The sequence below is a fragment of the Procambarus clarkii genome, chromosome 40 (genome assembly GCF_040958095.1).
Source record: "Procambarus clarkii isolate CNS0578487 chromosome 40, FALCON_Pclarkii_2.0, whole genome shotgun sequence".
Taxonomy (NCBI): Eukaryota; Metazoa; Arthropoda; class Malacostraca; order Decapoda; family Cambaridae; genus Procambarus; species Procambarus clarkii.
The window spans coordinates 24,609,943-24,635,268 of record NC_091189.1 but is presented as its reverse complement, the minus strand read 5'-3'; the positions used below and the strand labels follow the sequence as shown (position 1 = coordinate 24,635,268).

Sequence of the window (25,326 nt, the reverse complement as noted above, 5' to 3'; positions counted from 1 at the left end):
CTCAGTGGAGCAAAATACAATCACTTATGCAATACAGTACGTATTTATAAAAAAAAGCCTAACCCTGCAATTATTTATCTCCTGAAGACAGTGGTGCAATCCTACTGTGACTGTTTGCATTCCTAATAAACCTGTTTCAATTTTAGTTCTATTAGAGAAATAAGGATAAGCTAAAAGCCATCAGTATCCAGCTGTTGCCACTGCCACTAGCAAAGAACAGAGGTCTGCAGTAGCTCCCAAAATTAAGCACTAGTACGGTCATGTCTTTGGAAATACACCAGTCTTCCAAGGCCCAACCTAGCCAACTGGGAGCTAGGAGCAGAATTTGGGCCTGCTCTCCCCCACGTGTACTCCCATCCCTCATCTCCCTAACACATGTTGCCCCAACCACTTGGGTGGAGCAGTAGAGTGACGGTCTCGCTTCATGCAGGTCTGTGTTCAATCCTCGACCGCCCAAGTTGTTGGGCACCATTCCTTCCCCCTCCCCCCATCCCATCCCAAATCCTTATCCCTTCCAAGTGCTATATAGCCATAATGGCTTGGTGCTTTCTCCTGATAATTCCCTTTCTTTCTCCCCCACCCCTTAACCCATGCAATTCCATCCCTCAACCCCCCCACTCCCCCCCACCACATGCACTCCAATCCCTCTCCAGCCTACACATGCACTAAAATTGCAGAGAATTGCTATAAAAGCCAATAATTTTTAAAGGGTTGCACCTAGGCAAGTTGGGGCTGGACTATGACATGCCTATACCCCCTATGTTTTATGTTACATTTCCTATTATAAGAGTAAAACGAAAAGAGCAAACTGAAACATGAAAAGTACATGGAAAGCCATCTCAAATATCCTAGGCATTAAACAGCAATCTCATAACATGTAATGCACTTGGAAAGTACATCTCATAAAATAAAATAAATTATTATATTATATTATAATTATATTATAATTTACACACACACACACACAGGAAATTTGAAAGAGAGGAAATTCTTTATCAAGCGGATAACATCAGTGGCATATGCCAGGCTGGCCAACATACGAACGGCATTCAGAAACTTGTGTAAAGAATCATTCAGAACTTTGTATACCACATATGTCAAGCCAATCCTGGAGTATGCAGCCCCAGCATGGAGTCCATATCTAGTCAAGGATAAGACTAAACTGGAAAAGGTTCAAAGGTTTCCCACCAGACTAGTACCCGAGCTGAGAGGCATGAGCTACGAGGAGAGACTACGGGAATTAAACCTCACTTCGCTGGAAGACAGAAGAGTTAGGGGGGACATGATCACCACATTCAAGATTCTGAAGGGAATTGATAGGGGAGATAAAGACAGTCTATTTAACACAAGGGGAACACGCACTAGGGGACACAGGTGGAAACTGAGTGCCCAAATGAGCCACACAGATATTAGAAAGAACTTTTTTAGTGTCAGAGTGGTTGACAAATGGAATGCATTAGGGGGTGATGTGGTGGAGGTTGACTCCATACACAGTTTCAAGTGTAGATATGATAAGAGCCCGATAGGCTCAGGAATCTGTACACCTGTTGATTGACGGTCGAGAGGCGGGACTAAAGAGCCAGAGCTCAACCCCCCCAAACACAACTAGGCGAGTACACACACACACACACACACACACACACACACACACACACACACACACACACACACACACACACAGGGGCCTGGTAGCCTGGTGGATAGCGCGCAGGACTCGTAATTCTGTGGCGCGGGTTCGATTCCCGCAATAGGCAGAAACAATGGGCAAAGTTTCTTTCACCCTGAATGCCCCTGTTACCTAGCAGTAAATAGGTACCTGGAAGTTAGTCAGCTGTCACGGGCTGCATCCTAGGGTGTGTGTGTGTGTGTGTGTGTGTGTGTGTGTGTGTGTGTGTGTGTGTGTGTGTGTGTGTGTGTGTGTGTGTGTGTGTAATTACCTAAGTGTAATTACCTAAGTGTAGTTACAGGATGAGAGCTACGCTCGTGGTGTCCCGTCTTCCCAGCACTCTTTGTCATATAACGCTTTGAAACTACTGACGGTCTTGGCCTCCACCACCTTCTCACTTAACTTGTTCCAACCGTCTACCACTCTATTTGCGAAAGTGAATTTTCTTATATTTCTTCGGCATCTGTGTTTAGCTAGTTTAAATCTATGACCTCTTGTTCTTGAAATTCCAGGTCTCGGGAAGTCTTCCCTGTCGATTTTATCAATTCCTGTTACTATTTTGTATGTAGTGATCATATCACCTCTTTTTCTTCTGTCTTCTAGTTTTGGCATATTTAATGCTTCTAACCTCTCCTCGTAGCTCTTGCCCTTCAGTTCTGGGAGTCACTTAGTAGCATGTCTTTGCACCTTTTCCAGTTTGTTGATGTGCTTCTTAAGATATGGGCACCACACAACAGCTGCATATTCTAGCTTTGGCCTAACAAAAGTCATGAACAATTTCTTTAGTATATCGCCATCCATGTATTTAAATGCAATTCTGAAGTTAGAAAGCATAGCATAGGCTCCTTGCACAATATTCTTTATGTGGTCCTCAGGTGATAGTTTTCTATCTAGAACCACTCCTAGATCTCTTTCTTTATCAGAATTCTTTAAAGATTTCTCACATAATATATAGGTTGTGTGGGGTCTATGTTCTCCTATTCCAAGTGTGTGTGTGGTGTGGAGAGAGTTAGTAGTAGTTAGTAAAACAGTTAATTGACAGTTGAGAGGCGGGCCAAAAGAGCAAAGCTGAACCCTCGCAAACACAACTAGGTGAATACACACACACACACTGTTGTGTGGTGCCCATATCTTAAGAAGCACATCAACAAACTGGAAAAGGTGCAAAGACATGCTACTAAGTGGCTCCCAGAACTGAAGGGCAAGAGCTACGAGGAGAGGTTAGAAGCATTAAATATGCCAAAACTAGAAGACAGAAGAAAAAGAAGTGATATGATCACTACGTACAAAATAGTAACAGGAATTGATAAAATCGATAGGGAAGATTTCCCAAGACCTGGAACTTCAAGAACAAGAGGTCATAGATTTAAACTAGCTAAACACAGATGCTAAAGAAATATAAGAAAATTCACCTTCGCAAATAGAGTGGTAGACGGTTGGAACAAGTTAAGTGAGAAGGTGGTGGAGGCCAAGACCGTCAGTAGTTTCAAAGCGTTATATGACAAAGAGTGCTGGGAAGACGGGACACCACGAGCGTTGCTCTCATCCTGTAACTACACTTAGGTAATTACACACACACTTACACACACACACACACACACACACACACACACACACACACACACACACACACACACACACACACACACACACACACACACACACACACTTTTCTCAACTGATTTTTCAGGCATCCCTGTATACAGGAGTTGTAGCTGATGTGTGGAAAAAGGCTAACATAGTTCCAATCTACAAAAGTGGAAGCAGGGAAGACCCCCTTAATTATAGACCGGTATCATTGACAAGTGTAATAGTCAAAATATTGGAAAAAATAATTAAAACTAAATGGGTAGAACACCTGGAGAGAAATGATATAATATCAGACAGACAGTATGGTTTTCGATCTGGAAGATCCTGTGTATCGAATTTACTCAGTTTCTATGATCGAGCAACAGAGATATTACAGGAAAGAGATGGTTGGGTTGACTGCATCTATCTGGACCTAAAAAAGGCTTTCGACAGAGTACCACATAAGAGGTTGTTCTGGAAACTGGAAAATATTGGAGGAGTGACAGGTACGCTTCTAACATGGATGAAAAATTTTCTGACTGATAGAAAAATGAGGGCTGTGATCAGAGGCAATGTATCGGACTGGAGAAATGTCACAAGTGGAGTACCACAGGGTTCAGTTCTTGCACCAGTGATGTTTATTGTCTACATAAATGATCTACCAGTTGGTATACAGAATTATATGAACATGTTTGCTGATGATGCTAAGATAATAGGAAGGATAAGAAACTTAGATGATTGTCATGCCCTTCAAGAAGACCTGGACAAAATAAGTACATGGAGCGCCACTTGGCAAATGGAATTTAATGTTAATAAATGCCATGTTTTGGAATGTGGAATAGGAGAACATAGACCCCACACAACCTATATATTATGTGAGAAATCTTTAAAGAATTCTGATAAAGAAAGAGATCTAGGGGTGGTTCTAGATAGAAAACTATCACCTGAGGACCACAAAGAATATTGTGCGAGGAGCCTATGCCACACTTTCTAACTTTAGAATTGCTTTTAAATACATGGATGGCGATATACTAAAGAAACTGTTCACGACTTTTGTTAGGCCAAAGCTAGAATATGCAGCAGTTGTGTGGTGCCCATATCTTAAGAAGCACATCAACAAACTGGAAAAGGTGCAAAGACATGCTACTAAGTGGCTCCCAGAACTGAAGGGCAAGAGCTACGTGGAGAGGTTAGAGGCATTAAATATGCCAAAACTAGAAGACAGAAGAAAAAGAGGTGATATGATCACTACGTACAAAATAGTAACAGGAATTGATAAAATCGATAGGGAAGATTTCCCAAAACCTGGAACTTTAAGAACAAGAGGTCATAGATTTAAACTAGCTAAACACAGATGCCGAAGAAATATAAGAAAATTCACTTTCTCAGAGTGGTAGACGGTTGGAACAAGTTAGGTGAGAAGGTGGTGGAGGCCAAGACTGTCAGTAGTTTCAAAGCGTTATATGACAAAAGAGTGCTGGGAAGATGGGACACCACGAGCGTAGCTCTCATCCTGTAACTACACTTAGGTAATTACACTTAGGTAATTACACTTAGGTAATTACACACACTCACACACACACACACAGTGGTACCTCGAATAACGAACGCCTCAAATGGCGAACATTTCGAGTAACGACCGGTCCGATTGGCGACAATTCGTCTTGTATGGAGAACGCTCGTTTGAATAATTACGACACCACATGGTGGGGTCGCGCTGCTTCTTACACATTCTCGGACACCTCAGACGATGCAAATAACTTATAGAAAAAGGAAATGAAATTTCTGAAATACAACAAGTGTCAAAAATGTTTGTTCGCTGTTCGGCAGGTAGGCTGCTCCATTACAACTATTTCTTTGTTTCAAATGTGTTCCATATATTTTGTATTTGTCATTTACGTCTCAATAATGGAGCAGCCTACCGTACATACATTGCACAAACCTTTATGACATTTTTCTTTCTTCAAATTTGTTCAATATTTATTTTTCATTTTGCCTGATAGCAAAAGGTTTGTTCGGTGGTCGGCAGGTAGGCTGCTCCATGTTTCTTAAATAAAAAAAAAGTTGAAACAATTTGAAAAATGGACAAATACCATAAAGGTTCGTTCAGTGTTTGTCGGGTAGGCTGCTCCATTGTTGAGACGTAAATGAAAAATACAAAACAAATGGGACACATTTTAAATGGAAAAAGATTGTTATAATGGAGCAGCCGGCGGGTAGGAGCGAGTTCCAAAAACTGAGTCGTTTTATTTGCATGGGTATTACATAGTAAAATCGCTGGATCAGGCAGTGGGTTCAAAAAAAAAAAAACAAAAAAAAAAAAACATGATCAAATTACAGTGGTTACTGAGTAGAAAGAGCATTTTTATATTTTATATAGCAACTAATTCGATGCATAACTTGGGCTAATGCATATCAAGTTTTTCATTTCTGTGGGTAATGTTTAATATTATACAAAATGTAAGCTAACAAAGGTTCTATAGGCTGCATAGTCCTTAGCTACAACCGAGGCACCAGAGTTAAATCCTTGAACAAGACAAACTGTTGGGGGGACATTTCCTTTCACCTGATGACTCTGTTCACCAAGCAATAAAAGTAGATATCTGGGATCAAATTAGGAAATTATTGCAGTTTGTATCCTGGCTAGTCAGTAGTTGGCATGGAGGGACCTCGATAGGCCTAAGTACAGGCCTCCTGTGCTTAGGCCTGTATATTACTACCTCAGAGATCTATCAACACCGAGCTTGAAGGCAACAGACAAACTAGACAAGTTTAGATAGAACTATGGTATAACACTAAATGCACCTGCCTTCATTACCTGATTTTACAAATATTTCAACAAAACGTCAGAAGCAGTGTATACCTAATAATTCAATGCACACAACATGAAAATAACGTTAAGTGACATTTTGGCTTATCCAGGACCCTTACAAGTAAACCTGATAAGTGTTCAGAATGAGCAGAAACATCGCCACTTTCTTTTCTTTTCATGTGTGTGTGGAAATGTGTTATTTGTTACAGCCATATTATTCTGACATTCTCTGCAAGCAGTATACTGGCACTCCTATTGAGAAAACATCATTTTAATTAATAAACTTACTTCCTTTTGGTACAAGAGTGCATGTGCAAATGCACACGAATAAGCTCAAATATAACCACAAATAGGCTGCAAGATTATGCGGTCACATATATGCACTCGCATTTGAAAAGCGTTACGCACATGCATACTTAAATGTTTAGATACAAAATTATGAGGATTAAATGGATAATATGTACCTTAATAATGTCAACAATAATGTTTGACAAGTGATATCCCTTAGTATACAGGTGCACCATATCTTCAGCTTGAGATTCTGAGCTTGCTGCTAATGCCACCTGTAAATAGGAGATTCAATTACATAAAACATTATCTTTCAAAATCTTGGCAAGATAAATTTGTATTGTGAAATTACAACACTTCATACATTATAGGACACACTAAGATATCAAAGACATCATAGCTTCAAGCTAAGAAAATAAAAGCTGCACTTTTGGTGTCCTGGCTTCCATATCTGTCTCAGGTAGTATCAGGTAAATTATCTTTTTCATATGATACTTTGAAACTACTGATGGTTTTGGCATTCACGACCTCCTCACTTAAATTGTTCGAACTGCCCACAACTCTGCCAATGAGAACTTTTATTACTTAAAAATAATGTGGTGATTTCAATAATGTCAACAATTTCAGACCTACAAAATATCAATTCTGCCAACCATGTCTAAAATATTTGAAAAGCTAATCTATAAGCAGCTATACTCTTATCTAGCTAAACACAATAAACAGTACTTACCTCTTGCCAATATGACTTCAGACCCAAGAAATCAGTGTTGAATGTAATGAGATGCCATTTTCTGGGTGAGCCCTGTAGGCTCCCCCGAGCTTACCGGGCTGATATGTATGTATTAGACCATGATATCAGTCGATGGAGTTCTTGTTTACCAGGGACCATGAGCCAGAACCTGGCACCCTTCAGCGAGGCATGAAGAGCAATGGCCTATGGAATCTCCTGTGTGTTTGGAAGCATTTCATGTCTTCCATGGCATTAGTGACGTTTGCTTGTTTTAGTTTGGGAGTTCTGCCTCCCTGTTCGGTTTTAGGCAGCAATATTTACCATGTGGGGTTTGTTTCGTTATGTCTACCTGTCTGGTTGCCAAACCCCGGTCAATGGAAGACACGGAATGCCTTCAAACACACGGGGGTTTCCATAGGCCACTGCTCCTCGTGCCTCTCTGAAGGGGGCCAGGTTCTGGCTCGGTGTCCCAGGTAGGTAAGAACTCAATCTCCTGATGCCACGGTCTAATACATACATACATACATACATACATATCAGCCCAGTAAGCTTCAGTAGGCCATAGAGCTACCCACAGAAAAAAGCCAATGATGCACTGACTAATATGATTAACTTGATACATACAGATCTTAATAAAAATTAGTTCCCTGTTGGGTTATTTGTGGACATAAGTAAGGCTTTTGGCACTTAACCACCACAATTTCCTCCTTAAATCACATCATTATGGAGTCAGTGGTCACTCCCTCCAATACCTTCAGTCTTACCTTAGTGACAGGCTCCAGTATGTTTGTGAATAAATTCAATTCTCCCACCCTACCCATCAACATTTGTATTCCACAGGCAGTATACTTGACCCTCTCCTCTTTCTCGTCTACATTAATGACCTTCCAAATGCCTCTCAACATCTCGAGCCAATTTTATTGCTGATAACAACCTTCATTTTCTCCAGTCCTAACCCTCTTATTTTGAATGACACGGTGAATACTGAACTAAATAAAGTCCATCTTTGGCTAACTGCTAACACTCACCCTACACATTGACAAAACTTTCTATATGTTGTTTGGTAATAAAATTTCAGATCAAACTAATTAAGAATAAACAATATCTGAATTAGTAACAAAGTAGATGGTAAATTCCTCGGTGTTCTCATTGATGAGCTGAATTTCCAGGGCCACATTCAAAATATAGCTAAAAAAAAAAAAAAAAAAAACAGCATTGAATGTAATGAAACGCCATTTTCTTGGCGAGACCCGTACACATTCCTTGGAGCTATACCGGGCTGATGTGTATATATTAGACCGTGGAAACAGTCAATCGAAGGAGTTCTAAGCCTACCGGGGACCTGAGCCAGAACCTGGCCTCCTCAAGAGAGGCACGAGGAGCAATGGCCTAAAGACACCCCCGTGTAATTGAAACCAGTCTTTATCTGCCATCTATCAGGTCAGGCACCCAGAGAAGTAGAAATTTCAAAACAAACTACTGCTGGTCAAAAAATTGCAAACCAAAAGTCGAAAAAGCAAAAAGAACTTCCCAATCAAAAACCGGGAAACAAACATGACGTCACCACAACCGCCGCGCATCCATCTGCGCAACCTGCCCCTCCCTGGGAGGGGAGCAGGGGAGTCCCAGACCTCCGCGCCGGCAACTCTCCCCAGTTCAGAGGCCGAGTATCAAAAACGTAAAAAACTGCCGACCGGAGGGAGGGAGGGAGGGATGCCGGGAGCCTCCGGATCTCACCCAGAAAATGGCATTTCATTACATTCAATGCTGGTTTTCTGTGGAGAGCCCCTTTGGCTCCCCGGAGCTACCTAACCAAAGATAAGGAAAATGGGACTCACCCGGGAGGAGGTCTTCACTTGCTCCTCAACTCAAAGTCAAGACAACTGGTCGCAACCTGCGACCCAAGACTATACACGCCCGAGAAGAACATTAACAAGGAACATGCATCTAGGACCCTGATCAACCTCCAAAAACCCCGTGCCGAAGATAGGCCAGGACATATTACCAAAACTGCAGCCGAAAGCTGAACTTAAGAAAGGCGTGGGCACAGGGATAGTCTGCAGGCTGGCAGGACCGAATAATCCTGTGGACAACCTGGGAGAAGGGAAACAGTCAACCCAAAGCACGTCCTCTGCCACAGAGGCCATGGCGCACAAACAACAGCGAAGAGCCACAGACACAAAACATGATGCACCCCCGGCTGAACCAACCAAGCATCAACAACCCAAGGACCCCTCGGAAAGCAGCAGACTCATTCTTTGCCAAATAGAAGAAGGCTGCAAGTGAACAAAACGACCACCAGAACGAAAAGAGTAGAAACCCCTGCGACGGAGGAGAGCATGAAGATCCCCGAACGAACCCCCCAGAAGCCAAAGCCAACAAGAAAAGAGCCTTAGAAAAACAGTCCTGGACCGAGGGGGCCACCACAAACAGAGGACAAGAGCACCCGGTCCAACGACCAGGACAGCTCAGGCGGTACATGAGCAGGCCGGAGGTGAAACAACGCCTAAGAAAGCTTGCGGAATGGAGCAGAAGTGACATCCATCCTGAATGCAAGTTGCAGCAGCTTCACCAGCGCCGCACGATACGAGGCAACAGTATTTGGCATAATATGATGGTCCTGAAACAACCAAGAGAGAAAGGACAAAAAACCCGATCAGAAAATGAAGACAACCTACGAAGAGACAAAAATGCCTAAAGGACCGCCAGGAAATTTCAAACTGCCGTCTAGACGAAACTTGCAGGTGGGACACCATCAACGAAGCCACCTGATCACCATACAAGTGGTGATACACCCGCGTCAAAAAGACCAGACACAGAGTGGAGAAGATCAAACCAGCCACGTACTAGACCGGACTGATCTGCTGAAAGAGGCGGAGCCGCGGGAAGACCCTCGGGTTCGGACAGCGAGCAAGAAGCGCCCGAAACCAAGGCTGGCCCGGCCACCAAGGAGTCAACAGGACTACTCTCTCCTGGTAAATCTCCAACCGAGCCAGGATCCAGAGCAACAACCGGACCAGAGGGAAGAGATACAGGTAACTACACCTCGACCAGTCCAGCCGAAAGGCATCGACCCTGACGGTCTCGCAGTCTGGGAAGGGCACCACATAAACTGGAAGACGCCTCAACCACGCTGTTGCGAAGAGGTCGACCTCTGGGCGCCCGTACATCCGGCAGAGCCAACTGAACGACCAAGACAGCCCATCCGCCAGGACTTTTGACACCCCCTGAACCTGAACCGCCAGGAGAGCCAAACCCCAAAAACTCATCAGACGAGTCACCCGAAGCGACCAACCCCAAAGAACCAAGGACCGCATCGAATCCCCCGTGGTTCAGGAAATGAACCGTGGGGGAGCAGTCCGAATGGAGCCGGATCGTTGCTCCTCGAGCGACCAAAATCCTCTGAAGCAAAGGCCATACTGCTACAAACTCCCACACTGTGCTGTGAGCTCGACGGAAGGACGGACCCCACTGACCCTGGCCGGCCTGGTGAGCACTTGTCACAAAACCCCAGCCGAGAAACGAGGCATCGGTGAACAAATCGAGCGAGGGCTCGGGGAGGCGTTATAGCAAAGAACCCCGTAAAACCCGCAGAGGAAGCCGACGACACAACAGCCGACACAAGGCTCCTGGGATCCAAACCCATTGATTGTGAGAGCGGTGGAAGGGACGACCCCAAAGAAACCATAACATCCGCCGAAGCCAGATCTGACCCGATGGGTAGACCAGCACGGCGAAGCTCAGGCTCCCGCACAGCCGCTCAAACAATCAATGTGTGACCCAGGTACTCTCCAAAAACAGCCAGAGGGAGGACCGCAGCCGTGAGAGAATCGCAGGAGTGAGAGACAAGGAAGAGGTCAGAGTGTCCCACACAAGACCCAGCCAAGTCCAAACCTCAGAGGGGAACCAAATGGGACTTCCTCCAGTTCACCAAGAACATGAACCCGGCGAGCTGGGAAAGAACCATATCCCTGGCAAGCAGACATCACGGACTGGCTGGGAGCCCACACCAGCCAGTCGTCAAGGTAAGCAAGAACCTGAACCCCTAACAGACGCAAACAGGTCACCATGACCCAGTTAAGGCATGTGAACATTCGAGGTGCCAGATTCAAGCCGAATGGAAGGCAACGAAAGCAGTAAGCTTGTTGCCCCATGACAAAACCGAGCCGGTCCCTGAACCCCGAATGAATTGGGACATGCCAATATGCACCCCGGAGGTCCAGAGACACCATCCAGTCACCTAGTGCCAAAAGCAGCCGGACCCGAGATAAAGTGGTCATCCGAAAGGAGGAGCAAAAGACCCAGGGATTCAGACTAGACAAGTCCAGTATGAATCGCAGATCCACAGTCCCGTTTCGGAACTGAAAACAGCTGAGGGGCGTTGTTGTTTCGACCACACCCAAGTGAACCCACTCCCGGATGACCTGACAGAGCACAGGAGAATAGGCCCACCCTGCCAGCCCAGATCTCCCCGAAGGAGGAGCGACCAAACACCGCAGGCTGAAGGAATGAAATGAATGAACGACCCGAAATGCCCACGAATCGTGGGACCAGGCGAGAACAAACAACACGAGCCTCCCCCCTATCGCCCCGTCAACGGGGCAACCCGCGAAAGGGCTGACGACCCCTATGACAGCCCAACCGATGCTGAGAGCGATCACTGCGCCGACAGCTCTAGAGAAGGTGCTAGCCCCGAATCTGGCACTACTGGCTTACGACGACCGAAGGAACCCCGAGACCCCCCCATTCATTGTGTTGTGTGGCAAGGTGAGGAAGCCAGCTCAGACAAACCAGCGGCTGAAAGATTTGTCAGCGATTTTAAAGATTTTGTAGATAGTGAGGGATACATACAACAAGTATTTCATTGTGACGAGACAGGACTATTCTGGACAAAAGTGCCGAAGAGGACATACATTACCCAAGAGGAGAAGTCGTTGCTCAGACACAAGCCTATGAAAGATAGGTTTACTCGTGCTGTGTGGTAATGCAAGTAGCGATTTGAAGATTAAACCCTTGCTTGTGTTAATCACTCCAAAAATCCAATGGTTTTTAAAAAAAAATAATGTGCAGAATAAACAAACTGTGATGTGGAGGGCTAATGGTAAGGCATGGGTGACAAGGCAATATTTAACCGACTGGGTGAATGAAGTGGTTTGCCCTACCATAAAAAAATATCTGCAGGAGCAAAGTTTGCCACTGAAGGCCCTGCTTCTCCTCGACAATGCTCCTGCTCATCCTCCAGGCTTGAAGGATGCATTGTTGGAGGAATTTAGTTTTGTTACAATAAAGTTCCTTCCTCCCAACACCACTCCTCTAAATCAGCCTATGGACCAGAAAATCATTGCCAATTTTAAGAAACTTTATGGCAGGGCACTTTCCCAGAAATGTGTCCAAGTGACTGATGCCACAAACCTCACCTTCAAAGAGTTCTAGAAAAAAAAATTCACATTCTGAGTGCTTTAAACCTCATAGACAAAGCTGACCACCGACGAACTCCTAGCCCTTCAAAAGGACCAGCAACAAGAGGCAACTGAGGAAATTTCTTTAAGAGAGGAGGAGGCAGTAGAGGATTTCCTTTCCTCAACACTTAAGAAATTGTGAACAGTATGGGAAAAAATGCAAAGTTTTGTTGAAAAGGCTCACCCAAATAAAGCTGTAGCAGGCCATTGTGTTAACCTTTTTAATGACAATGTGGTATCTCACTTCAGATAAGTGTTACAATGTAGGGAAAACCAAGTATCCCTAGACAGGTTTTTAGTGAGAAAAACAAGCAGAGCCACAAGCAGGTCCTAGTTGCTTGCAGGCAAAACATAAGAGAGAGTACCCAAGAAATGTCATCACTGCCTGATGTTATAACAAAGGGGGAATTCGCCTTCCAATCACTAACACACCACCACCTCCCCCCTCCTCACCGTCTTCCATATGCCAACAAGAGTCCTCCATAAAAGGTAAGGTACTATAAGTAGTTTTCCATATAAAACACACTTTTTAGTTAATATTTTTGGGGGGTATAGATTCAAATTACATTATTTCTTATGGGAAAATTCAATCTCGGTTTTCGTACTTTCAGTTTTTATACCGTCTCTGGGAACAGATTAAATACAAAAACTGAGGTACCTCTGTATCATGAATAGGATTATTGGGAAGACAGGACACCATAAGCATACCTCTCATCCTGTAATTACACTTGGGTAATTACATAAGCCCAAACACCAACCCTGACCAATCAGGGCTCAAGAACCACATCAAAGTCTATGCCTAAAACACACATTTTACAATACCTAATTTTCATGTGCTGTATTACCATTACAAGCAGAGTTAATATGCAAGTAGAAGAGGCACACTTGTACAGTACAAAGCACTCTTGGAATGCACAATTATGAGAAATAATAGTGTTAGGAGTAATTTTTAGATGACAAAAGTAATGCATATCATACTATTTACAATTTACTTGAACATAATAGAGGGCCACCATTGCTAGTAGTCTTGGTGGGAATAGGAAGCCGGTGGCTTTGCACACCACTTAGTGGCTTATATACAACCCTTGTACCTTAAAATATACCTTTTATGTTCTTATGCAAGCATATTTTATTCATAAAATCTCATTAATTATAGGGTTCCCCATTAATCTCAAGGATTTTTTCCAGCTGAATATTGAACAGTTCAAAATTAATTTTGAACTGTCTAGGCATTTATAGATCCTCGGGTAGGCTGTTCTACAAGTTTATTACCTTATGAGTGAAAACGTACCTGTTATTGTCCGTCCTTCATTGTGGCAATATTCCAGTTCAAAATTAAACTAGAAAAAAATCCTCAGACAGTGGCTGGCCTTTGACAAACCACTGGTTTCCTGTCCTTGTTGAGGTTACTAGAAATTGTGGTTCCTCAGGTAAATTCAGGTAAATAAGAACTTTTATGCAAATCTCTTCTAGCATTTTTTTGGTATCATTCTTGGCACCCTTCAAAAGAGTTCATACAGTTCAAACCTTTACATTACATTACTGGTAAATTCTTGTACTTTCAATTCTTTTATATAGGGATGAAAAGAACTTTAAAAGTAAAATCTCTTCCATTTTCCTCATTTCATATTCATACTATACTAAACAATTTAAATATACTGTATTATATCAATACACATTATGAAGTCTAATTTCTCATATCAATAATTTTGCTTCAGTCCATTTTGACTACATTTATCTGAATTTACCTGAAGGCCACCCGTGGCACAGTGATAAACACTGGCTTGAGTTCAAGTATCTGGCAATGCAAGTAAATTAAATACTATGTTAAAATTTTCTACATTACCTTTGTATCTAGAACTCTCTTTGTCAGTAATCCTTCTAGCTTCTTTATGTCTAGCAATTTTTCCTTCACTTCATGCATTTGTTCATGGAAGTGTGCATTAATTTCCTGGAATTAGAGAATTTAATTCTACTGTAATATATACAATATCCCTAAGTAGAATGATTTGTCAAAGCCATAAAAGTTAGGCCAGAAATAGTTTACAATACAAAATAAACTCGTTACATTTTATTATTTTGCTTGTAACTAGACAGCAAGTCACAATAATATAGGTGAAAACCCCCAACCCATACATAAAAACAGAAGTAACATTTTGGTGCATCCTGGATGGCCTTGATAATGATCCAGGATGGATTAAGATGTCTTCATTACATTCCAATCTTAGACATGAGGATTAAGCGTCAAACAATAATACAATATTATTTTTTAATGGCAGCAAATGGAAAAAAAACATCCCTGGTTTTTATGCCAAGCATATCAAAATACAATACAATACAGTAGTGTTCATGATTTAAATATAGCCACTGACATCTTCCTTCCATTTCATTTAGTATTTTACAGGTCTATGAGACCAACCCTGTCATGTCTGTGACGACAGACGTAACATTTTCGCTCACCAGGGGTCATTTGAAAAATAATGTACAGAAGCTAAGGTGTGGGAAATACAGTATTAGATATGCGAGGTTTTGTTTGTAGACACAGTATTTATCTTGTCAAGTTGAAATTAATATTTTGCTTTGCAAAATTTGGTGCTTCTGGTGCTTTGCAAAATTCACCAGAGCACGAGAATAAAGTGGGAAAGAAATGGTCATTCCCGCCAATGTAAAAAAAAAAAAAAAAAAAAAAAAAAAAAAAAAAAAAAAAAAAAAAATTATAGAATTATTAATTTGTATGCAGAATGTAAGAAAAACACAAAAGTGAATATTTTTTGTTTCACTTTGTGGAGACACTCGACAAGGCAGTGTTAGGCACTTGTCAACGCCTGGTGCTCGAATATGCAAACGCTTCCCGTTTTTTCCTCCGATGTTTTACCGATTGCTTTAAAACTTTTTCTTCTTTATTTACATTCACAGAGATTTTATATCCATCATACATGTATTTACTACCCTGGGTCCAGTTTGCACTGTGGCAGATGGACCAGGATCCTATGGCATTTGTCGACATACAGATGATGTCGGGACCCTTCACTTGTGTAAAGTTTAGTGTAATAAGTCCTGAATGTGTTGGATTATATGCTGGATTAATGTTATTTGAATTATAAAGTTTTTGATAATTTTGGTTAAAGAAAGGCTGTTAATTGTCTGGTAGGTTTCTACACAGGATTGTTTCCTCAACTCACAAATGGCGGGCGATTGCGTCCTTGCCAGACGTAGGAGCATTTTGATGCTCCTAGTTTTTTAGTTATAGTGTGATGGTAATTTGTTAATGTATTGTAAAGCTAGGATGTTGTACTTATGCTTAGAACTTTAGAGAGTTAATTTTTCAACTACCTCCAACAGTGAAGAAAAACATAAGAAATATTGAGAAGATTCGTGTTAAAATTGTTATTCTTACCCTTTCGGTCATATTCAACAACATATGTTTACAAGAAAGACTGCTACCAAAATATACTAATAGACAAGAGACTGAACTTCAGTACCCACATACAACACAGCCAAATAAAAAAAAAAAAGTCTCAAAAACAGTTAGTATACTTTCTAAAATCAGATATTATGTTCCCTACTCTGTTCTCCTCTCATTGTACTATGCCCTAATCTATCCCTATCTTACATACAGTATCTGTGCATGGGGTTCAACCACTGCAAATTACCTCAAGCTCATCATCACTCAGAAAAAATTTGCTACAGTGCACCACTTGGTTTCCGAACCCCTTGGGGACGAGACCCGTCGGTTATTGTGTAAGTTCGTAAACGTGAATGGAGGAAAATGGACAATTTTTTTTTTAATTTAACAAAAAATTCTAAGGAAAAAAATTGACAGATTCATAGCATAAATGCAACAAATGAAATAAAGTTCATTGTGTAATTGCATTCACACACCCCCACCCTTCCCTCCCTCACTGCTTCTATCTTTCACTGCCTCTCCCCCCTCACTGCCTCACTGCCTGTCCCTCTCAATACCTCATTGCCTCTCCCCCTCAATGCCTCACTGCCTCTCCCCCTCAATGCCTCTCCCCCCTCAATGCCTCACTGCCTCTCCCCCCTCAATGCCTCACTGCCTCTCCCCCCTCAATGCCTCACTGCCTCTCCCCCCTCACTGCCTCACTGCCTCTCCCCCCTCACTGCCTCTCCCCCCTCACTGCCTCTCCCCCCTCACTGCCTCTCCCCCCTCACTGCCTCTCCCCCCTCACTGCCTCACTGCCTCTCCCCCCTCACTGCCTCTCCCCCCTCACTGCCTCTCCCCCCTCACTGCCTCTCCCCCCTCACTGCCTCTCCCCCCTCACTGCCTCTCCCCCCTCACTGCCTCTCCCCCCTCTCTGCCTCTCCCCCCTCACTGCCTTCCTCATAACATGAGAACGGCAGGCTATGGATAATAGCCCGGCGCCATACAAGGGTTAAGAACGAGGTGGTTACGTTTTTCTGTTGTACTCGGGGGTTTTAGGGTTAATAAACTAAGTAAACTAACTAACCTGGAGTATCCATTAGCCCTATTGCTTAGGGTTAGGTGATCTGTTCTAGATTGCAGACCATATTTATATCTTATTTAGTTGAGAACTGTTTCCCTGGGGGCCAGGCCTAACCTAACCCCTTTAGGTGGTACTCCAGCACCCTTTTGTAACCCTAGCAGGTCCCCCAACTTTAAATACATGAAAAACCCAGACAATTTTTTAAATCTTCATATGATAACCGCATTACCCTGTGAATCAAAAACTGCCGATAACCTCTGTCTAAGGGTTAAAATTTGCTTTAAAAGACTTTTTGTAGATGGTTGCACTACAGTATTAGAAATACTCTGTGCCAAAGGAAAGCCTATATGCATTTTTAACAAATTTCTATGGTTGGTGAAAATTTCTACTTTAACACAAACTATTTTGGGACAAATGTTTTTTTGCTCAGCGTCAGTCTGAAGTTGTTTTGAAAGCATGTGTTTAACTGTACAGCATGGTATATATAATTACTGTGGACAGAAAATGAAAGCTGCATTTTTACCCCATGGAATATCTCTGCCAAAGCCATTTAATACCAAGACAATACTTCAGCTTAAAATTCAGCCATACAAAAATCATCAGGGATAAGGGGGGTGACTTTTGACCAGCCACCAGATTGTGTGTGTTGAAGCCACTAGAGATGGTGGCCCTTGGATAAATTCAGTTAAATTTTGATAGAATTGTCACTATTCTAACCAATTACATTTATTAAGTTCCAAAGACATAGTGGTCTTGTTCTCAAAATGACCTTGATATTTTAACCTACAAGTCAAGTCTAGCAGTTAAAAAATGTTAGAAATGAATTTCCATCCCAAAGAAAACCCTGTAAGCTAAATTTACACAAATTAAAAATAGCAATGCATTACAGTACAGTGTACGCATTTTTAATTTGTTCTGGAATACCTCAAAATACAAGCCCACTTAATATCTGTCCTGATACCAATGTACAGTATATGATGTACAAATACCTTTTTAAAGTCCGATTCCCATATCTTCATCTTCTGAAAAAAGGACTCCATGGATGCCTCGAGCTCTTTACTGGCATCGGAATGAGCCCTATCCAGCTGTTTTAGCTGCTCTTCAAACTATAAAAGAAACATCATATTTTTAAGTATTACCTTAATAAATTTCAAGCTCAGTTCACTTTTTTACTTATATATACTGCATATACAAGAAGATACATTGGATTTATGAGAGTAAATAGCATTGATGGTTTTACATTCTTATAAGTCACTAACACGCATAGCATTTTGGGCAAGTCCTTAACCACTGTGATATGCCGAGTTTATTATGACATTCCCCGTGTGCATGAAATCAAGTGTTTCCCCATTTTTATTTTTGTTGTAAAATGATAAATTTCCTTCCCTGAACATGTTTATATAAAAATAAATACCAAATTCTACTTACTTTGGCTGTGGGGACGTGGACAAGGTGCGCTGTGACATCATCAGGGGCTGGTCGCCCGTGCATAAAGCTCCCAGACACGGTCGCGCAGGCCATCAAGCACCGCGAGTTGCCATAAATATATTTTCCATTATTTGTTCTATGTATTTCCAATGCGGTTTTATTAATATTTTTTTTATCGTATATGATGCATATTTGTGTCCTTTACAATATGTATACAGTAGAACATTCATAATGTTCCATGGAACTGTGATACATGTGTCAGTAATGCGTTTCACAATAAATGTTTATTGTCGCAATATTACTTGTTAAAAATTAACTAAAATTACATTATGCATAGTTTCACACACTATTTACACAGTAACACACTGTATTACACACACAGTACTTCGGAAGTGAGTAATAATCAACGAAGCAGTCCATCGTACACAGTGCAACTTCGCTCTCGTTGCACCAGGTACAAATAGATTTTCACTTCCTGTTTCTTCGTTCTATGTGCTTGCAAATAATGCACTCACGTACACCCTTGGCTTTACTACTGTAGGTGGTATGTAGCCAAGCTTGTAAAGCATAAGGTAGTCTTGAAAAGATTATAGGAAAAGATCAATTTGTAAGGTAGTATTGAAAAAGATCGCTTTGCAAGGTCCCACACTGGAAGAGATTCAACCAACCTCGAAGAGTGTTAATCAATCTGGAAGAGATTCAGGTATTCTGGAAAAAATTCAGCTCTTCTTGAAAATATCTATGGAAAACACCACCATGGAAGCTGCTAACACTGTTCATCTATGCTACTTGGATCAGATGCATCATCATTGAACCCAATAAATGATTCATCTATGTATCATCTATATAAATTGGAGATGGCATAGGTGAGCAAGGGTGGCACTCCGAGCTACAACTGGATACACTCACTGATTCGTCCTCATAGGTGCTGTATCACTTGCATCCGACCTTTGTGTTAGGTCCTTATTGCGCCTAGCTTCACCAATATCATGACCCTTATGTTCTTCAAACGAGCGCTATGTCATGGGTTCGTATCCTGGCCGGGGAGGATTTACTGGGCGCAATTCCTTAACTGTAGCCTCTGTTTAACGCAACAGTAAAATGTGTACTTGGATGAAAAAACGATTCTTCGCGGCAGGGGATCGTATTCCAGGGACCTGCCCGAAACGCTACGCATAATAGTGACTGTACAAGAATGTAACAACTCTTGTATATATCTCAAAAAAAAAAAAAAAAAAAAAAGGCCTGAATTTCACTGACAGCGCGCGATCTTTCAACACCACGTCAGACAGGTGTTTGGGAGCCAGAGGCGTGTGTGCCACCCATGGTTGCTCACTCAGTACTAACCCACCCAGCAGTCCAACGGCATTCAGGGAGATTTTTCCAAGACGGCTGCCTCTAACTACAGGTCCTTAAGAGTCCATTTTGTCACAACCTACAGCACACAAATTTTGAATGGGTACCAAATATTCAAAAGGTCTTTTCTCGGTTGGGGCAGTTTCCAACAGACCAAGTTTTCTCGGTTGGCACGGCACAGTGTTTAATCTAACATTATTTTAACACTTTCACTGGCCCAGTAAATGACCTGCACACTGCAAGATCAGCCGAGCGGTGCCCGTGCACACACAACCTCACTCCAATGTTTATTCTCTCCAGTTTTCTCACCTCAATTTGTGGGCTACGTCATTCAATTTGCTAACAAATCGTTTGCAATTGAATGCTGCAAAGGGGTATTTGCATACAAAAACATAAGAGTCTCACTTTTCGATACTTTCGACGAACACTCGGTAACTTTCCCTCATACAGTAACATCTCTGCTTACGAATGCCCTTCTTTACGAACGTTTTGGGTTACGAGCCCGATTTCTTCATAAAATCTGTATCGGGTTACGAACTTTGCCTCTGGAACAAAGTTCGTTGATACACGCATGGCTGACCTAGCTCGTTGTGATACGGCGACCACGCCTCAGTTTACCAGTGCCTCCTGCATAGTGATAATCGTGCCTGAATTCTTTGAAAAGAATTTCAGTGTTTTTTTTTTTCAGATTCTTGGGTATTTGAACTTAAAAGTTATTATTATATATCTCGCCATGGGTCCCAAGAAAGCCAGTGGTAAGGTTCAACCCAAGAAAACACGTGTGAGAATGACCAGAGAAGAAAAAAAAGAGAAATCATTCGTAAATATGAATATCGTACACAGGGTGTTGAACTAGCGAGGCAGTACAACAAATCTATGTCAAAGATATGCACTGTAATTGCTAAGGAAAAGAACATTATGAGTGCTAGAGTGGCCAAAAAAGCGTATCAACAATCACAAAACAAAGAACACAAACACTTGAGGATGTTTAAAAGTTATTATTAATTTGGATAACCACTATGCAGCAGTTAGACCAACCGCTGCATATTCCAGCTTTGGTCTAACAAAAGTTGTGAACAATAATTTTTTAGTATCTCGCCATCCTCGTATTTAAAAGCAATTCTGAAGTTAGAAAGTGTAGCATAGGCTCCTCGTACAATGTTCTTAATGTGGTTCTCAGGTAACAGTTTTCTATCTAGAACCACCCCTAGATCCCTTTGTCAGAATTCTTTAAAGATTTCTCACAATTTATAGGTTGTGTGGGGTCTATGTTCTCCTATTCCACATTCCATAACATGGCATTTATTCACATTAAATTCCATTTGCCAAGTGGTGCTCCATATACTTATTTTGTCCAGGTCTTCTTGAAGGGCATGACAATCTTCTAGGTTTCTTATCCTTCCTATTATCTTAGCATCATCAGCAAACATGTTCATATAATTCTGTACTCCATCTGGTAGATCGTTTATGTAGACAATGAATATTACCGGTGCAAGAACTGAACCCTGTGGTACTCCACTTGTGACATTCCTCCAATCCGATACATTGCCTCTGATTACAGCCCTCATTTTTCTATCAGTTAGGAAATTTTTCATCCATGCTAGAAGCTCACATGTCACCCCTCCAATATGTTCGTTTCCAGAACAACCTCTTACGTGGAACTCTGTCAAAAGACTTTTTTAGGTCCAGATAGATGCAATCAACCCAACCTTCTCTTTCCTGTAAAATCTCTGTGGCTTGATCATAGAAACTGAGTAAATTCGTTACACAGGATCTTCCAGATCGAAAACCATACTGTCTGTTTGATATTATATCGTTTTTCTCCAGGTGTTCTACCCATTTAGTTTTTATTATTTTGTTCAATATTTTGACTATTACACGGGTCTATAATTGAGGGGGTCTTACCTGCTGCCACTTTGTAGACTGGAACTATGTTAGCCTTTTTCCACACATCTACGACGACTCCTGTACACAGGGATGTCTGAAAAATCACCCGAAGTGGAATGCCGAGCTCAGGTGTACATTCTCTCAGAACTCATGGTGAAACTCCATCTGAACCAACTGCTGTGTTTTCTTAGTTCCTTGAGCATTTTTTCTACTTTGTCTCTAGACACCACCTCTATGTGCTCTATGTTGTTCTCTGGAATTCTTATTGTGTCTGGTTCCCTGAAGATTTAATTTTACAAAACACACTTGGAACTTTTCGTTAAATGTTTTCACACATTTCCTTTGTATTTTCTGTGAATCTGTTTCCCATTTTCAACCTCTAAATATTATCCTTTACCTGCAATTTGTTGTTTATGAATTTGTAGAATGGGCCTGGTTCTGTTATACATTTATCCACTATCCCTTTTTCAAAATTTCTTTCTGCCTCTCTCCTCACTGCCGTATAGATGTTTCTCGCATCTTTGTATCGCTGATATGTTTGGGGTTTGGCCTCTTCCTATATTGATTCCATTTTAGTGACTTTTGGTCTCTGGCCCTCTCGCAATTTCTGTTGAATGAATCCTGTTTCCTAGTTCTGCCTCTGTGCTTTAGTATAATTTTTTTTGTGCCTTTATCATGTATATCACAAAACTTGACATACATCTCATTTACTTTCTTGCCTAGCAATAAGTCTGTCCAATTATACTCACTAAAAAATGTCTAAGGTCGCTATAATGTCCTATCCTAAAGTCAGCTTTTTCAACCGCTTCAGCCTTCTTATTTTCTTCCAGATTATAACTATGTGTAATACAGTGTTACTGTGTGAAACTGTACATATTGTAATTTTTGTGAATTTTTAACAAGTAATGTAGTGACAATAAACATTTATTTTAAAAACATTCCTGATACATGTATCACAGTTCCATGTAACATTATGAACATTCTACTGTATACATATTGTAAAGAACACAAATATGCATCACATATGATAAAAAAAAAATAAAACCTTCATTGGAAATACATAGAACAAATAATTGAAAAACATTTCTGGCAACTCGCATTATTGAATGACCTGCGCGACCGCCTCTGGGAGCTTTGACACCCCTTCTTCACGTTCCCATAGCCAAAGTGGAATATATTTTTTTTTTTGCATGTATGTATTCATGGAAGGGATTTTATCATTTTACAAAGATAAAAACAATTTGCAGGCACTTCATTTTATGCACACGGGGGGAATGTCACAATATTTTTTATTATGTCATTTATATAATACAGTACTGGGTATATATATATAATGTCACATACAGTTTATGTACAGTTTTTTGAGGAGAGGTTAGAGGCATTAAATATGCCAAAACTAGAAGACAGAAGAAAAAGAGGTGATATGATCACTACTTACAAAATTGTAACAGGAATTGACAAAATTGATAGGGAAGATTTCCTGAGACCTGGAACTTCAGAAACAAGAGGTCATAGATTTAAAGTAACTAAAGAAAGATGCCGAAGAAATATAAGAAAATTCCCTTTCGCAAACAGAGTGGTAGACGGTTGCAGCAAGTGAGAAGATGGTGGAGGCCAAAACTGTCAGCAGTTTCAAAGCGTTATATGACAGAGTGCTGGGTAGACGGGACACCACGAGCGTAGCTCTCATCCTGTAACTACACTTAGGTAATTACAATAAACTTGGCGCATCACAGTGGTGAAGGACCTGCCCGAAACACTATGCATGTTAGTGGCTTTGCAAGAATGCAAAAATACCAATCTTATGTAATCTTGCAAGCCCATTGTACCTTCTTGTGAATAAAATTATTATTATTATGCCTAAAATACTGAATATAATTAGTGACTTTATAAAATATACAAATACTGCATCTACTAAGAAGCCACTGCAATCTGAGCCTTTATATTATTTTTATTTGATAATATAAAATAACATACATTATATACAGTACTTACAATATTTATTTTAGTTTTAATCATATCTCGAGCAAGTGTGTCAGCAAGATACAAAATTTCTTTCAAATTTGGGAAAGGGTCGTCATCGACATCAGCACCAAAATCATCCTCATCCATGCTGTAATGTTCCATAAACTGTGATGCAATTCCAATGATGACACCTGTAAATACTGTATACACAAATTATCATATATGCCCGAAACGCTTTGCGTAATAGTGGCTTTAGGCATTGTATGTACTAGCTCTACCTATAAGTCAACCAATCTTTGTAAAAATTTATTGTATGTATGTACCTTACCTAAATAAACATTTTATTTTATTTATTTTTATCAGCTGCTGTTGGACAATCGAAGATATTGACACCTTTATCCTGCTACAAGTAGGAAAGAGTGAACAGGCTCTTGCTCCAAAAGGTATTCATCCTACAACCAAGAGATTGCAGCAGTGTATGTTATTGTTATGTTTTTTTTTTTTTTTTCTTTTTTTTTTTTTTTTTTTTTTTTTTTTTTTTGAGATATATACAAGAGTTGTTACATTCTTGTACAGCCACTAGTACGCATAGCGTTTCGGGCAGGTCCCTGGAATACGATCCCCTGCCGCGAAGAATCGTTTTTTCATCCAAGTACACATTTTACTGTTGCGTTAAACAGAGGCTACAGTTAAGGAATTGCGCCCAGTAAATCCTCCCCGGCCAGGATACGAACCCATGACATAGCGCTCGCGGAACGCCCCTTCTTACACTAAAATGTGTACAAATCTCCAAACAGCGCTCGCGGAACGCCCCTTCTTACACTAAAATGTGTGCGAGTCTCCAAACTTGATGCATTAATTGTAAGTGATTTTCAATCATCCTTAATTGCACTAAACTATTAAAACACAATTGTAACATGACTGTCTGAAGCTAGACAGAGAAAACACAAAATTATTAGTGATGGTAATAATCCATTTATTTATTTATTTATTTATTTATTTATTTATTTATTTATGCATATACAAGAATGTACATAAGGAATGTGAGGATACAATTATGGTAATTACAGTCTTGTAAAGCCACTAGCACGCGCAGCGTTTCGGGCAGGTCCTTAATCTAAGAAAATTTTAAGGAGGTAAATACTTGCAAAATTTATAGACAAAAAAAATGATAACAGATTACATGGAATGAAAAAAAAAAAGATGAGAGAAAATTATAGGTACAGTATATTAAAGCACATAGGTAGCTATGATTGATTGCAATGACAGCTTAAAATGGTAGTTGACAACAAATTGGTAGGCACAATACAGCAGAAACAATATAAGATTGATTGCAATGACAGCTTGAATGGTAGTTGACAAAAATTGGTAGTCACAATACAGCATATGGCTAGCACATAAAAGAAGACAGCAATGAACACAATGATAAGGTTGTTTGATATTACATAAAAATTAGGAGATTGGGTACCAATAGGTACAGAGCAAATTTAAAGCTCAGTGTAGGAAACTAAATAGATGAAGTTAGGTACTTTTTGGTTTTGCTTTTAAATAAGGCAAAAGTTTCAGTTTTTCAATTCACTAGGGAGTGAGTTCCATAGACTAGGTCCCTTAATTTGCATAGAGTGTTTACACAGATTAAGTTTGACCCTGGGGATATCAAAGAGATATTTATTTCTGGTGTGGTGATAATGGGTCCT

The 25,326-nt window shown here is 40.9% G+C and overlaps 1 protein-coding gene across 1 annotated transcript in view; it reads right to left on the bottom strand.

Moving 5' to 3' along the window:
• The window catches only part of LOC123757982 (uncharacterized), a 109,922-nt gene that overhangs the window by 75,428 nt on the left and 9,168 nt on the right, over window positions 1–25,326 (bottom strand). Inside the window, exons 2-5 of the mRNA XM_069338870.1 lie at window positions 23,660–23,777; window positions 17,983–18,099; window positions 14,371–14,475; window positions 6,512–6,610 (exon numbers count right to left, since the gene is read on the bottom strand). Of these exons, the coding sequence (XP_069194971.1) occupies window positions 6,512–6,610; window positions 14,371–14,475; window positions 17,983–18,099; window positions 23,660–23,776 (438 nt within the window). The 5' untranslated portion in view covers window position 23,777. The remainder of the gene's footprint in view (window positions 1–6,511; window positions 6,611–14,370; window positions 14,476–17,982; window positions 18,100–23,659; window positions 23,778–25,326) is intronic.